This window comes from Otolemur garnettii, unplaced genomic scaffold (genome assembly GCF_000181295.1).
Source record: "Otolemur garnettii isolate 467f Iridium unplaced genomic scaffold, OtoGar3 scaffold00079, whole genome shotgun sequence".
In the NCBI taxonomy this organism is placed as follows: Eukaryota; Metazoa; Chordata; class Mammalia; order Primates; family Galagidae; genus Otolemur; species Otolemur garnettii.
In genome coordinates, this window is record NW_003852474.1 from 5,359,295 (window position 1) to 5,376,494 (window position 17,200).

General features: G+C 39.9%; 1 protein-coding gene across 1 annotated transcript; it reads right to left on the reverse strand.

Moving 5' to 3' along the window:
* Nucleotides 1-1,303: 1,303 nt before the first annotated feature.
* Nucleotides 1,304-16,064, reverse strand: IL1RL1 (interleukin 1 receptor like 1). The gene is made up of 10 exons (XM_003794352.1): nucleotides 15,995-16,064; nucleotides 15,248-15,458; nucleotides 13,573-13,747; nucleotides 13,305-13,467; nucleotides 11,234-11,305; nucleotides 10,397-10,538; nucleotides 10,160-10,305; nucleotides 5,504-5,650; nucleotides 4,317-4,484; nucleotides 1,304-1,668 (listed from the first exon to the last, which is right to left on the reverse strand). The coding sequence occupies exons 1-10, from the start codon at nucleotides 16,062-16,064 to the stop codon at nucleotides 1,304-1,306; spliced, it is 1,659 nt and encodes a 552-aa protein (XP_003794400.1).
* Between the last annotated feature and the right edge of the window lie 1,136 nt (nucleotides 16,065-17,200).

The window sequence follows — 17,200 nt, forward strand, 5'->3', positions numbered from 1 at the left end:
TTACTGAAGAAGATAAACAAATATTCAATGTCATTAATAATCAGAAAACTGGGAATTAAGACCACAGTGATACTCGTTTAACACAAATTAAAATGACTAAAATATAAAGAAACCTGACTATATCAATCATTGATGAGAGGATGAAGCAAAAGAACTTTCATCTGTAGATGGTGGGAATCTAAAGCGGTACAATTAGTGTACAAAATAATTTGTCAATTTCTCTGGAAGTTAAACATACACCTACCCTATGGTCCTCAGTATCAGCCCCCTAAAATAAATAAAAACATACATCCACAAGTGTGTTCACAGGAGCCATATTCATAATAGTTACAGGAGGGAAACAACCCTTACATTCAGGAAAATGGTGAAGCTGTTGTACAGCCATACAATGGAATGCTATTTAGCAATGCAAAGCAACAAACTCTTACAAAACACAGATCAATCCTTAAAATGTTATGTTGTATAGAAGTAACTGAATGACTTGATTGATATGAATATCCATATCCAACCAAACTAGTCCACAGAGATAGAAATTAGAATGTTGTTTGCCTTGTTTGAGATTGGCTGGGAATTGGCAGGATGGAGCTTCCTGGGGTGACAGAAATATTTCCATCTTGGTTACGGTGGTACCTACACAGATGTGTTCACCTGTCAAAACTCATCCAACCGAACACTGGGGATCCATGTTTTACTGTAGGCAAACTTGACCCAGTTACAAATAATTATTTGTGTTTTCATAACTTATAGACATTTTCTCCATGCTTATGTGATGGACACCAAATGAGTTTTGGCTAAATTTGTTTTATTTACACCACCTTGTACGGGAGGTGAAATGCCCATTACTTTCACTACACAGAAGAGGAAATAAGAGAGATTAGTAGTAATACTGACATGAGAATGCAGGTTTTTGGGCCATTCCCTGAGCTCATTATGAATGTTCAGATGGGAGATTATTGACAAGGAATGAAGAGAACGAGAACAAGAAAGATGGAAAGAGCGAGAAAAAGGGCACAGTGGAAAGATCCTCTCCTGCAATAGAGAGACACAAGCAAAGAGAGAAAGGGAAGGAAATGGGGTGAGGATGCCGAGTAGGGAGAAGATTGAGGAAAATTGGGGGGCATTCAGCATCCCCCCAGAGTCCTGGAAATGGAAGTAGAGTTACTAGATGAGTGCTGAGGCCCGAACACCTCTGCAGTCCTAGTCCTCATGCCTCAGCTGCCAGTGTTTGCTCCGGGGGCGGGACCCAGCTAGGAGGAGTTCAGAGATCCACAAACTCAGACACCTGAGCTCGTCCCAGCAAGCACTATTGCCCCTGGGAAGTCAAACTGGGAGGTTTGCTTGGCACAGACATTTGATACCTCACGTGCTTCCAGAATTTGGAATTCAGGGACCGCTTGTTGGCAACGTGGTCTTCCCTCCACTTGATGGTGCCCTGCACTTCCATGAGATGCCTGAGGGAGTCCTGAAGCTCCCCAACCTGAAGGCCACCTGGTCCACTCAGAGCCTCCATTTCAATGAGAATGGCCTTGGAGTCGTTCTGGATGAGGGCGCTGTGCAGGGCGATCTCCTGCTCGTAGGCAAACTCCTTACTCTGCGAGACCTGAAGAGTCAGGATGAAGATGTGCCTCCGGCTCTGTCGGATGCTGCTCTCCACTGCAGTGGCTGCATCTGCTCACACAAGAAATGGAGTAAGACTTCCTATCATTTTCTTTCTTTTCAGGTTAATGCTTTGATCATAGATGTTCTGATCATTTAAAACTTCTTGTTCTTGTAATCTGGTGTGAGATTCTGACAGCTACTTACTCAGGAAAGTAGAAACATAGTTGGATAGAGAACCCGTTTTGCTCTTCTTGTCCCTTTCTCAGTGACAGTATCAGCTCCAGTCCCCTCATTTTGCCCAAATAGATCAGCCCTAACCAAAACAAAGTCTTTCCAGCTCAGTGGGAATGTAGAGACATTTAGCCTCTTGCTTACTGGAAGAATTAGAACTCAGGTTCATTAACTCCATATTATCTTTTTAGAATATTTGCTTACATTGTAACTCACATATTAAAGAGCACAAGCTCAGGAAGCCTTGCCCTTCTGAACTGATCAAAGTTGTTAGGGAAGTCCTAGATCCACTTCACCCTGCAATCATCTCTGCTGTAGGAACTTATTTCATCCAGATAGAAAAAATCTTAAGGAAGACAGGATCCCTTTTCTAAGTCAGTAGTTATGGAACATCAACTCCAAGGGGATTCCATTTGGCTCTGCGTGGACTTAGAAAGCGCATGTGCAACACCCCATTCTCACTGCAGGCAGTGAAAGCATGTTAAGGAAACACATGAATAAAGAAACACTCAGGATATTCTCACAGAGTGGTGGCTGAAAAATGCTCGAGGCGGGTGACCGACAGGGGTGCCCCAGGAGGAAAAACTCAGCTGCCCTGAAACCCTACCTGGAGGCTCACCCTCTGACCGCCTGCCAGGGCCTCCCGCTGGCCAATCCCAGCCTGTGTTAGAGGCCAAGGAGTGACAGATCCCACAAGGATCGTCCCTACAGATGGAGGTGGCCGCAGAGTAGAGTTGATGGGTAAAAGGAAGGTGACTGGCACGAGAATAAGCACACTGCATTGGCCTGACATGAACTTTTCTACGGGAGGAGTGAAGTGTCTTGTTTTGTTGGGTTTTATTTCATTTCGGTTGAGGAAAGATCAGAGGACACACATTAAGGGAGGGAAGTGGGAAACCATCCCAAACGAATGTGTTGTCACACAATGAAGACAACACAAACTTGGCCATTGGAGAGCTGGCATCTGAGTTCAGCTGGGGAGATGGGGTGACTAAAAACAGAGTCAATGGACTGAGAAGGAAGAGATGAAGAGCTTGTGGTCACATGTGACACAGAGCGTGACTTCACAAACAGCTGGAGTCCCTGCAGAGCCTTGGGCACACTTATAACATGAAACGAGCATTTGAGATCATTTCTATTATTTCTTTTTTTTTAATTTTAGACATTTTAATCATTTTCACCGGCAGTGTAGAAAACACTGGCATTAATTACACTCACAATATTGTGTAACCATTATAACTATATATTTTCAATTCATTACTATTATTTCTACCTGCAGGGGTGGCCAGTGGGAGAACCAGAGGGAGGAGAGAGCTTCATGAGCAGAATTATGTGACCTTCTTTTAAACTGCACGTATGACAAATCTCTTAAGCCATTACGAGGCTACTAGCACTACCCAGATATTCCAGAATAAATCAAATTCAACTGTTGTATCTTTAAATCTATAGGCACTTGAATCCCTCCTCGCAGTAAGAATGTTAATTTAGGCCATAGGTCAACCTGTGGCTCAAAAGGGTAGGGCGCCAGCCCCACATACCGGCGGTGGCGAGTTCAAACCCAGCCCCCCCCCCCAAAAAAAAGACTAAAAAAAAAAGAACATCAATTCAAAATGTTAAACTGAACATTTACAGGTAGTCCCCAAGTTGCAAACATCTGACTGACATATGACTTGTACTTACAAATGGAGGTTATTACAGGCCACAGGTAAATGTATCTGTTCCAACTTCCATACAAATTCAACTTAAGAACAAACTTACGGAACCTTTCTTGTTCATAACCCAAAGACTGCCTGTACTTTGTTAGGTTTATGCCCGTGATATCCTGGCATAATTCAATTTCAAGCCCTTCCTAATCTCTGAGTAACTAGGAAAGACTTTAGAAGCAGCGTTCTTAGGTACTGGACATAACCATGTGGAGAGACAAGAAAAATAACCACTGAAATCATTGGAATTGTGATAAAATTATCAAAAGTACATAAAATTAGCTAAAAATATTAAGAAGCAGAAGCCATAGTTCTATTTGTTCTGGCGAGACTATACACTTACAAATGTTTCACAAATCTAAGGAAAATCGCAAAGACTCTCTGAGTCTTTTAAAATATTTTAGCTAATGCTTATGGATATCAAAACAAAATTCTTCAATGCTTGACTCCTCTTAACCAATCTTAGGGAAAGAATTAAGACATGTCAGAGTTATCCTAGGAGGGGACTGAGCAATTCTCTGCTAAAGCCACAAAGCAAAGGACCCTGAACTCTGTCTTCACATCACCAACTTTATTATGAAAACCTCATCACTAGGACAATGATGGGGGTGGGGAGAATAAATGATAAGTGTCTCCTTATTTTAGAGAAATATTTATAACCTCTGCTCTTACAGCCTGGAGTAGTAAATGCAACTTCTTATCCAATGGAGGGAGAAGGTAGCCCAGCTCTTAGCCTTGTGATAAGCATAAATTTCTATTCCTGATGCATTTTGAAAGCTTTACCTTCTCCAGGTAGCAGATCTCTCCCATAAATGCAGAGGTTATATCCGCATTTATTTTCAAGAACATCAGGCAGAATCTGGTGAACAAAATACTCCACAGGACTGGTTCCCTCTGGACTAGATTTGTAGTTCCGAGGATAGATAACATAAGCATCATAGATCTTTCCATCTGAAAATGAAAGCAAGAAGCACAGTTGCATTACTTGGTTTTAAAAATTCTCACTGGACTCTTAGTAGACATTTCTTTCTATGTTTTATGTTTGCTGGTGAACAGATCTCATTCTCCAAAATATTCTAGAATCAAAAAATGATGGTGGCCATCCCCTGTCATAAAATATAATCAGGAAACAACAGTCTTCATCCCAACACTTTTCTCTTTTTTACTGTGTGAGACTGAATGACAGAAAATAGACAAGAGCCCGCCCCGTGTAGTTAAAATCATTCCAACCAGCTTGATTAATAATAAGTTAGGAAGTGTTTATGGTCACAGATAGGAGCTTTCTTCTGTGTTGGGGAGACCTCAACTTTATCTTTTGTTTGCTCCACATTTCCCTCAGGGAGGGTGAAAGTGTTAAATGCTAATAGTGCCAAGGGAATAGAATTTTTTTAAGGGATTTAAAATTTTCACAATTAGCTCCTAACTGAGTCAACCACATGAAAAATCTAACATTTATCTGCCTCCAAATAAAAAAATGATGTTCATATTTAGCAGGCAGAAATGTCTTCTTTTGTGTACATACTTAATGTGCATAAGGAAGACTTTCAAGGAATGGAATTTCAGGTACAATACACCTATTTCTGATGGACCTTTCTAACCTACTCACATCAGGAAAACAGGAACAATTGCATTCCTGGGTTTAATTTCATAAAGTTTTATCAACACACGTGTCCCAAAATATTTCAACCTTTTTGGGCTCAGATTCTGTTATTGGGGATTTAGTAGGAGCAACAATCCTACTGGGAACAGATTTGAACTGTTCAGATGAAGCTAAAGACCACCAGGAGACGCAGGGTAGAGTAGAGAATGGCCTCTGAGAAAACTCAAAGGAAAAAATCATTGATAATATGTTGGAGAGGGAAATGGAATCTGACTCTAGTAACATAGCTATTAAGAGATGAATAGACAAATGACCAACAGTCATTATGGAACTTTTTCTTTGGAAGAAAAATCTGAGATTTGCCACTTACCATTCCTAATTTTGTAAGGTCTAGTTGTATCTCTCCAGAGCAGAATAAGCTCAATCCAGAACACTTTTAGGATGATTGCCAGGGCATTGATTAGCATTAAGAAGGTACTACATCCTGCAACTATGTAGTAGATGCTTGGATCATCAACTGTCCAAAAGATAGGAGGAGGAAAAGAATCATCATTATTAGTACTAAAACAAGATAAAATAAGCTAATACATGGGCGCTGCCTCTGTTGAAAGTATAGAAGATTCACATAAGAGACATCCACTTGGAATCTTCATGGCTGCTTTAAGAATCAGTAATTAACATTTATTGAGCCCTTTTTTCTGTACAAGACATCAGCCTGGCACCACAGGGGAGTCTACAAGCAAGAAAGAAACATACAGGCAGGTGTAGACTTAGCTAAGACAGGAGGTATTGGCATGATTTTTGCTAGCAGAGACTTGTAAAAAGAGAGCTCCCTCTAGGCTAGACTGGGCAAGGGAGCCTTCCTGCCTGAGGAGGTCTGTGAAGACTGGGTAGGATTTAGTGAGATGCAAAAATGAAATGCTCAGGCGGCGCCTTGTGGTCAAAGGAGTGGGGCGCTGGCCCCAAATGCCAGAGGTGATGGGTTCAAACCCAGCCCTGGCCAAAAACTGCAAAAAAACCCAAAAAAACCCAAAATGAAATGTTTCCATGGCCAGAATGATGCTATGACCCAGAGTACAGAGATGAGAGTGTGTTTTCTGAGAAGCTGGAGTAATTCAGTTTGGGGAATTAGTGGAAGACGGAATTAGAAAGGTGGGTCAAGGCTGTGTTTAGATCGGACTTGAAACCCCAACTAAGGGGCACCGTGCTTTATCATGAGGGTCACAAGAGGCACAAAGGGGTGCAGAGTGGGCTGTTAACAGTGAAGGTGGTTCTCACAGGTGACTAATGTGATGATAGAGGAAGGTGTGTTCCTGTGGAAAGAGACCGCAGGCACTCAGAACACAGTGGGGTCTGTACTTGAGGTAGGAGATGAGGAGGGTTCAAATTCCTTCAGGAAGGAAGGAGTAACAAGCCTGTGTTGGGGACATTAAAGAGAAAGAAGCAACAGGTTGAGGGACTTGTTACACCTGAGGGGTTGGTGGTGTAGGAATGCAAGAAAGGAGCAAGAGCCATGTCAGTTGATAGGTAAGTCCGATTCCTAAGTTCTGGGTCCTACACCTGCTCCGGATGTCTCTGAAGGTGAACAGTGCTCAGTCATCACTGAACTATCTCCTGGCACTCCTGCTCCACACAAGGCATGTGCAGCAGTTTCCACCTTCAGAGGTTTGTAACAGATGACATCCAAATCGAACCTAAGAACTATGATCATTGGTGGTATTTTTGACTATTTCCAGTTAACTTCCCTCTTTAGGATTGTTAGTATTTTACCTTAGAAACAGTCCTATTTAAAGGTGAACGTGAAAAGAATCTCAAACGAGATTATGTGGTTCTTTTTCATTTTCATCATAAGTCTCAATACATGAAAATCAGTGGCCCATATTTGCAGATACTTCTGTTACCTCTAAGAGTTTATCAGCTGAGTATCCAGCACCATGAAATCAAGAGTGATCGAGGTGATCTGGGGGGAGTGAGGTGAAAACACTGAAAATTGGCAGAAGTCTTTACAGTCTGCACCATCATCAGGTTAAGTGATAAAAATGGTAAGGAAATAATTTCTGGGGGCTTCCTTTCCAGTTCATGCCCTCCAAAAATCCTGTTGGGATGCATGGTAGGAATATATACTTATTGTGGGGATTATTGTGAAGTAATTATGCCAGGGTCTGCCACTTCCAACTTGAGGAAAGAACTTGACCTAAGGCATTAAAGGAAGTTGAAGTTCAGTATCTTCCTAAAGGTCAATGATTTTAGAAATGTGCAGATAATTTCTGCGTGTGAAGAAGAAAAACTAGAAATTTCTTATAAGTGCTTATAGATAGGAAAATGCTGTCTGCATGTGAATCCTGGCTCTACGACTATAGTATTTGGCAAGTTACTCAACTTTTGCCTTTGTTTTCTTGTCTATAAAATTAGATGATAACCATAGTCTCTCCCTTGTGGAATGTTGGGAGAATAAATGAACAACTTAAATGTAAAATAACTAGACAAGGCCTGGTCCATTGGAAATAATGAATAAATGTGTACTATGATTATTAAGAGTGTCAAATATTTATTTAATATTTCATGATACAGAAACATAGGTTTTTAAAGATTTTTTTCCCCCAAATTTGAAAAATGCTGCCATTTCAAAAGTGAAGGACTGTATCTTGACAATTCAACAGCAGTCACGACAATTTTTGTTTAATTTATACAGCTGTCAAAACGGAATGTAAGCATGCTGATTTGAAGAAAAACAGGTGAAATACAAATAAACAAGAAAGAACAAAACCATCAAATACCTGTAACATGAAAATAATTCCAATACCCAGGTAACTGGAGAACATTCATCCCAATAATGCAAACAGAGCATGAAGATATGGAGGCAAGGGTAGTTAGAGGGGAGAACAGATGGATGACTCCAGGCTGTACCGTGCCCACCTCGGCCCCAAGCATGGCCTTCACACAACACCTTGACAGGTGCCCAGCCGGCATGGGGGTTGGGTACAGTTATCAATGGCAGAATCCTGATGGCCTACAGAACATGACATCATGCTAAATGATCTACACAAGTCATGATTCTGGTTTTTTTGTAAAAACTTACACATTGGGGGTGGAAATCAAAATTTGAAACAAAAAAATCCCACACACTACCTCAAGCGGAGACCTGCCACAACCACGTCAGCTCGGTCGCCTGCTTTCTTGCACCCCTAATCCTTTGTCATCTTGTTGTTTCCTGTGTGTTTTTCACAAATGAATCTGGGCCACACCCTCCATATCCGTATGAATTTGGAGTTTAACACCATCTTTGGCTATTTGACAAGTACATTAAATAATTTCCATGTAGTTGTACAGCTACTAAGGAGTGACAAGTGTTAAAATGCACAGTAGTGAACCTCCATAGTTGACCACCTCCCTACATTGACCACTTCCTTATGTTGACCTAATTTTCAGAGACTAGAGGAGCACTGCATGTACGGATCAGTACAGTAGGCCTAGTTCCTTATGTTGATCACCTCTGTATGTTGGCCAGTTTGTTACTCAGTTCCTTGAGTAGTCTCCTTACAGAGGTTCCAATGTATTTTTCTCTCCTTTTTGTACAGCAAAAGAAGACTTCCTATAAGAAACAGGATGTGCTCAGGAATGAAAGACATGTAAAGCTATTTCCGAGGCAACATGCATTCAGAGACACACAAAGGAAGTCAGTGGCAGAATCAGTCTGCTTCTGTGGGAGGAGTATTTGATCACTGATGCTATTGAACATTGGGTGTGGTGACTTGGGGACCACTCTATTGCTGTTCTGAAATATCATACACATTAATGTTGCCTGTAAGTGGGAGGGATCACTCTCTCCACCCTCCTTGGTTGTTTGTGATGCTGCCCATTTCTTATAAAAGAGAATGTTGCCTTTTAAAAGGTTACATACTATCTGAAATTAATCCATTAAAGATCAGTGAATTTCATATTATCAGATTTCATTGTGTCAAATGATAATGATGTCATCAAAAGCAGGCTAAAATTCAGATAAAAATACAGGGAAGCTATAGACAGCTTGTCTTTCTGATTTATGCGGAAAGTGATTCAGTTTACCAAACATAAATATAAAATAGTGTTTTGTTGAATGATTAAGCCTTGTAAATAGAGAAGTACAAATGTACAAGAAGTACTTTAATTGATAACCTTGTGCATTCATTGATCCACTCAACGAATATTCATTGAGCCCTTGCTATGTGCTAGGTGCTACTCCATAGCCTGAGGACCCAAAGGTGAGTGAGCTGCACCCCTGCCCTCACAGAGCTCACAGTCAAGTTAAGCAGACTGTCAAACAGCTTTTGGTAAGGCAAGTACTGGGGCAATGACCGAGACAGGTTGCTGGAGGAGAGCATGGAAGATACGTGTACCCCAAACTGGTGGTCACGGAAGGCTCCCCTGAAAAGGTGGTACCTGGATGACACGTTGAATAAAACATGCAGTAAAGAAATGGGCTGAGCTACCAGACTTTCCATGAGCCACCCAAATGTAATACTTTAAAAAGTTTAAGGATGATAAGGCATGTCTTAAAAAGTAGCATCTAAGATTTTCTTGCTGAAATGTCAGTAGTTAAACATTGCCCTTTTTGTCCATTTTGCCATCGTTACTAACCAAATGTGTGTTCACTATGATCAAAACGATCTATAAAAGGAAACATGTTTATAACAGATTGTAAAATATATAAAGGAACATAAAAGGGCATGTTTACAGTTTAGCTGGTGTGTTTTCTTTCACGCAACGGATGGTGCTCAAGAAAACAGAAGGATGACCCCAAAGAAGTGGCTGAGTTTGCAAGAGGAACGGACAGAGGACAAGGACGAAGAGGAGGAAGTAAAGCAGCAGAGAAGATTCCCAGCCTGCAGAAACGTTCTGGGAAGACCAGATGGCACAGAGCCAGTGTCCTCAAGGGGGGACATTTCACAAGACAGGCCATTTCCATTGTCTTCCCAATATATCGTTCCTTAAGCTTAAAGTTGACACAGCAAACTCAGGTGACCAAAGCCTCAGGAACACTCCTTACTTGGATTTTTCCTACTTAGTCTTATGGGGTGTCTTTTCACGCCATGCAGATTCAGGGCCAGACAGTCATATGTCAGTGACAAGTCCTCTTCCTTCACATCGGCTATCCTTAACACCATGCTTAGACAAGTCATCTCATTGCTGGAACTAAGAAAGAAACTTGTTATTTGGAATGCTTGCTTTGCAGGTGTAAACTGTGTGGGAGGAAGGAGACGTTTTCACTTCCATACACAAATACCTTTGATTCTGTCCCTCCTCCTCTTGAATTCTTGCTTCACCAAAGTCCTTAACTTTGCTTCCATTAAGCTGCCAAAGGACAACAGCCAAGAACTGAGCGCCTCCCCCAAAGCAGGCAAAGCAAGTTATGTTCACTGTTTCTCCTAGATGAAAAGTGAAGGAATTCACCAGTAACATTAAATTAGGAGACTAGTATTTAATTTCATTTAATGTGCAAAAACGTTCAGTAAACACTTGGTGCATGCCTCGTGATGATTTCCCTCCCTCATCTCTGGCACCTTCGTCTCTCTCAGTCCTTTCTGTGCCCCCCCCCCTTGGCCGCTTCCCCTCTCTCACTACCTTCATTTCACTCAGTTAGGTTTGAAGCTCAGCCCCCATGACCCTCTCACCCATGGGGAAAGTCAATCTGGCAAATGACTCAGGCTTCACAGACCCCACATTGTAATGTAGGATTGCCCTTTACTTGAAATTGGTGGGGGGTTTTGACTGCTCTCTTCCACTCCTTTCTTCTCCTCTCCATTTTCTTTATCTTTCATAAGCTCTACTCTTAGAGGCAAATATATTTTACCCAGCCCAGCTACCATTCTCCGGAAAGATCTCTCCAGCTTCTAAAGATCCCATAGAAGAAGAGGATAAAATAAAATGCACACATGAAAGCACCATGAATTATAAATCGCATGTAAGTGCTGCATTTCACTACGCCCAGGTTTCTAGTATTCAGTAGTTGGGGTAGGTGCTTCCCCAGGTGTCCCCTCTCTTAATCTTCTACGTGCCCAGACCAGGGGACATAGGAAGGATTTTTCAGGTAATATTTAGACCATTCTTAAAGTTTTCTTACCAATTTTCACTTCCTTTGTTTCATTGTATGTAGGAGCTCTAATAATTGGAAATGAAGAAAAGGCTTTATCATCTAAAGACCAAAAAAAAAAAAAGAAGAATCTAAATATTAAGACAGCATTGGATGGTCATCAATATAAAGCTCATATATTTATATTTCTATCCTTTTTTATAGCAACATTCCTCAAATTCTTCTGAGAATAATCCATGGAAACAAATACCCACATACAAATGATACAAAAATATTTAAGTAACATTTTCTCACTGCCTACTCTCTAATCTCTTCTCTATCAACTAAGACAAATGCCCATCCAACCCATTATATTAATTGCAAGACCTAGTAATTATTAGAAGACCCCAATTCTACAGAATAAGCATAAAATTACAGAGAAGATTTCAAAAGATCCATTTCATGTGTGAGTCCATACTCCTCAAAGTTCTGCACCACTGTGGCCCCTCTTGTAAAACAAGTCTCTTCTTTTTAAGGAATTCTAATTCCTGTGGCCACTGAGCCCAGAACAGAGAAGGGGATGTCTTTTAGAGCCCTTCTGCAATCCTCCACCCTTAACTGCTCATTTTCCTCAAGACAGTGTGAATAAGGATCACTGGGGGGTTGGGGGAGTCCTTGATGTTAAATAGTGAAAGCCGCTAACAGGAATATAGTCTAGTGATGTTGACAGCAGGCAAGCACTGAAAAACTCCAAACAAAAAATTTTCACCAAAATTGCTTTGGCCTAGAGGAACTTCTATATGTAAAGTTGTTACTTCATCTCCATCTGTAGATCAAGCTGTGTAGATTTCACAAACTATGATTGAGAAGTCTTTCTCCTAAGCAAACTTCTATAAAATATGAAATAAATTTGTAAAACAAAATTTAGAAGGAAGCGAACTACTTGGTCATTGATGATGTAGAAAGTGATCTAAGCCAGGATTCCAAACTACTCAACAATATTTGTATGTGCCATTGTACCCCATCAGAAAGTTTCCTATTAAACATTTAGTCCAATGAGTTATATTAAAGATCGAATTCTTTTTCTTTTATTTTTAGAGTCTCCGAGACCAAATTAGGAAAAAGAAAGTGGCTCTTGCTCTTGTGAGAGTTATTTTGCCATTCAAAAAAAAATTATGCTAGCATCCAGATGGCTTTGTCTTTCAAAATTAGGTCAAAAAAAGAAAGAATAGATATGGCTTTGGATTAGTAGTGTAATTTCTTCCTTAAATTTCTTTTTATTATTCATAGCAGCTGTGCTATTTTATTTTATTCATTTTTTTAAATTAAATCATAGCTGAATACATTAATGCATTTATGGGGTACAATGTACTGGTTGGAATGCTTACATCAAACTGGTTAACATAGCCTTCGTCTTACTTTTTTAATTATTGTGTTAAGACATTTATACTCTATACATAATAGGTTTGCCATGTATCCTTGCAAAATGTACCATAGGTGTGGTCCTGCCAATTACCCTCCCTCCACCTATTCTTTCCCCTTCCCTCCCCTCTCCCTTCTCTCTCCCCCTTCATCTCAGGCTGTAGTTCTGTTATATCTTTCATATGGAAATGTGAGTGATTATATATTGGTTTCATAGTAGAACTAAGTACATTGCATACTTTTTCTTCCATTCTTAAGATACTTTACTAAGAAGAATATGTTCCAGCTCCATCCATGTAAACATAAAAGAGATAAAGTCTCCATCTTTTTAAGGCTGCATGATATTCCATGGTATACTATACCACAATTTATTAATCCATTCATGGGTTGATGGGAACTTGGTCTTCTTCCATGACTTGGCAATTATGAGCTGGGCTGCAATAAACTTTCTGGTGCAAATATCTTTGTTATAATTCCTCTACTAGGTATATATCCAGAAGACCAAAAATCTTCCTTAAATTTCTTGTGCTCAGTAGTGCATTCAGAAAATCCCTTTGCATTATGGGAGAGAATGTGCAAGGGAAGATGGAGCAGGACGGAGTACAGGGAAGAGATGAAGGGCAAAACCCAACCAGAGGGCACAATTTTTTCCACTTTGTCTTTTTTCAAACATTTTCCTTTGTTACAGTCAGTAGCTTACCTTGAACTGTGAGTGACCTGGTTGTTGACACTCTGTAATTGATACCATTTTCATTGTGGGTAAATTTACATGTGTAATCACCAGCATCCTTACTTGTCACCTTGTCAATGACCAAAAATGACCTGTGCGCCTTGTACCTTGATCCTTGAAGAGCTTGACAATTCTGAAATAGGAAAATCCATTCCCTAATCAGTAATGCTTCCCTTGTATCTAATTGCATAAGTTTCATCTACCCACCCCTCACCCCAACACACATATTTCATTTTACCTTGAACCACTCAAGAGGTGCTGTCCAATTGTAGAGGTCAATTGTAGGACAATATATTTTGGAATTTGTTTCTGATCCAGATACTGTGGAATATATCAAAGAATCTGGAACGTTGCAATCTGGTTGTTTTTTATATATGGTAACATTCACATATCTAGTCTTATTGACGGTGGGGCTATTGAAATAAGTCAATTAAAAAGAATCACTTAGCATTGTGCAATAACTTAATCTAACCATAGCCTTTACTTAGTATTGCTTTTTCCTTAAAACAATTGCCATATAGTGGCTATTTTTATTTAAAAATCATTGTTAAAATATATAGAGTTTCAAATACTGTTTTATTGCCCTTAAAATAAAATACAATCGGCTTGGCGCCTGTGGCTCAAGCGGCTAAGGCACCAGCCACATACACCTGAGGTGGCGGGTTCGAATCTCGAGCCCAGGCCCGCCAAACAACAATGATGGCTGCAACCAAAAAATGGCCAGGCGTTGTGGCAGGTGTCTGTGGTCTCAGCTACTTGGGAGGCTGAGGCAGGAGACTTGCTTGAGCCCAGGAGTTGGAGGTTGCTGTGAGCTGTGATGCCATAGCACTCTACCCAGGGGGATAGCTTGAGGCTCCGTCTCAAAAAAATAAATAAATAAATAAATAATAAAATAAAATATAATCCTCGTAGTAGCCCTAAGAATGTCTCCTTCACCATTTCTTCGTACACCTCAGCACTGCATCTGCTGTAATGCCACAATCCCAGTATAATAAAGGTAGTTAGTATTTAATAAGAGTTTACTGCGCACTAGTCATTATGATGAGCACTTTTTACACATTGATTCATTTTATTCTCACAATAGGCTTTTTTTTTCAAACAAAGTCTGCCTTTGTTGTCCAGGCTTGAGTACAATGTTGAGATCATAGCTCACTTGCAGCCCCAAACTCCTGGGCTCTAGTGAGCCTCCTGCCTTAGCCTCCCGAGTAGCTCCCAGGTGCAAGTCACCATTCCCAGTCACAATAATACTTTGAGGTGTACAGTATAGTATATATTATATATAAATATTTTACGGATAAGGCAACTGAGTGGTGGAAAAGTAGCTAACTGGTGGCAGAGCGTGAATTTAAAACTGACACTTGTCTAAGCTCAGAACCCAGGCACTTAAATTACACATCATACCTTTTGATGTAGCTCATCTGACATTTTGTGCCAAATATGAGTACAAAATCAAAACATATAACAATTTATATCCAGAGTAAGTAATTTGTAGGTATGCAATCTCATGCAACCTTCTGTAGCTAAGGTCTAAGCCATTAGCAACCACCCTTTTTCACCCACAGAGGCTCCTATAATGCTGAACAACTAGGTTACTAGGTTTTCTTCAGTTTGTTCTTAAGTCTAGCCAAGAGTGAGCAATTGATCTCAGTTCCTTTGGTCACTAGGAAAGCTAAGCCTTTCTCTATTGAGGCTACAAGTTAATTCCTGCAATTACAAATCCACATACTTAGCTCATAATCACCTGAACCCCAACCTGAAGACATTCCTAGAAGTATTCTTTTATTAGGATTACTTTATAAATTCAGCTCTTCCAGAAAAGGCAAGGGAAGGAATGAAAGCGAGGCTATCTCAAACTATTGGTTTGAAAGAAAGGGGAAGAGACTCAAAGATTGTGGTGGCTTTCTGGATCATACCTTCTGATGATGCAGGTATAAATACCAGAATCATCCACTTTGGCTGGTAGAAACTTCAGATTTCTGCCTGAGGCAAATACACGATTTCTTTCATGGGTGGGGATGCTTTTGTTTGTTTTTGAGTAATACCAATCCACAGGGTAATGAGCTCCTTTTTGTTTAGGACATCTCACAATTAAAGCCTCATTTTCCAGGCCTCCAGATAGATGATCTGCAAATAAAAAATATTAATACGATCTTGAAATGGCCATTTGAAAAGATCATAATTTCTACATTCTTAGTCTTTCCTTCTAGGATAAAACTTAGAAATGGGTCATAGATGGGTTATGATACTTTTGGAAAGGATAAGTAAATGATTAAGATCTTTTAAGAAATGCTCTGCTAAGTACCACATATTAATGAGTTATTTGGAGCTAAATCCCTCTTAGTGCAGCAGTGGTAAAGCAGCCATGTCTGTCTAAACAAATTGTATGTCAGTCAACAAACACCTACAATAACCTCCTATGGGTAGGCACCATGTTAAATTATGACATATTTGAATAAGTCAAACTAAAATTATAGTATACTTCTTATGAGGAATTTCTTCTACTTGATTATTGATGAAGGATAATTGTAGAGCAAATGATGACTTTCCTAGTTTATAATTCAACTGCAACAACTGGAAGCAAGCAGTTTAAAACAAGGCAAATGTTCTTAGAATTCCTTAATTTTAAAACATTGACATTTTAAGTGAAAAGCCACACTTACTATACTTAGCTGGTGCAGCTACTGTGGAATGTATGAGGGCTGTTAGAATTGCCAAGATCCAAAGCTCCATCCTCTGTTTATCAATCAAAAGCAAGAGTTGGTAACTGGTTTCTCAGTTTATTCCAGATGACTTAGTAACATGTGGTGGTGAAGGCTGCCACTGGGCAATGGATGGTGCTCCTTAAGACTTGTAGTTGGGCAGAGTAGCCAGTGTCTCTACTGAAAAATCATAGAAAACCATAGCAACATCCCTATCAGCCACAATTTTTACTTGCTCAACATTGCCAGGGATAACTAATCAATCATTGTGTTTTAGTAAGTAAACATATGTATAACAGCTGGTTTTAGACAAGTAACATGGCATTTATTCCTATTGAAACCTTGGATTTTGCAGCCCTTACAAGGATTATGCTATTTCACTGTTACTTTTCTCCAGTCTTATAAGAATGTCCTGAAAGAAGCTAAATTAAGAGGAAATAAAATGAGTTTCTATTTTTTTAATTAAAACCATAAAATTTAGTAGATCCTATAAATTACCATCATTATAAAACCACAGAGCCGGGCAGCAGCATGCACACATACCTAACTCACAAACAGATACACTTGCGAATAGTCAACACAAAGCAACTAAAGTGACTGTGGAATAAAGAAAAGTGAGGGCACAAACCCTCAAAAATTTGTCCCTATCTCAGTAGGTTCCCAAGCAGCCCCCCCTACATTTTGCAAGAATAGTTGAAGGTCTGTAATAACTAAATTCCTCTTTTTTCTTTTAGCAAAGAATCATTTACTATATGACTTCTCACCTTAAAAAGTCAGAGAAGGGATAGAACCAACATGGAAATTTATAAGTGTAAGAAGAAACATAGTAATTCTTAATACATTTCAAGAAAGCACATTTCCTCTAACCATCAAGTGTGGATTCTTTTCTCATTCTAAACTTCAGACAATGCTGCTCACCCCAACTGAAGGCCAGAAGAGAGCAAACTCCAGTTCAACAATGGAGCTTAGAAGAGTGTCCAGGGCTTCTAGCTCCCTCCTGGTAGACGACTCATGTGGATGGACACACTGTCTCTTTTATTTTAAAGGGAAGACACTCAAAGACATCCTGCAACTTGCCACGCCACTCATCCTGAGATTTTATTTTTAGCCAAATCTATGACTTATCCAAAACTGCTGATGTATCATGCACTAAGAATTCTTGGCAAT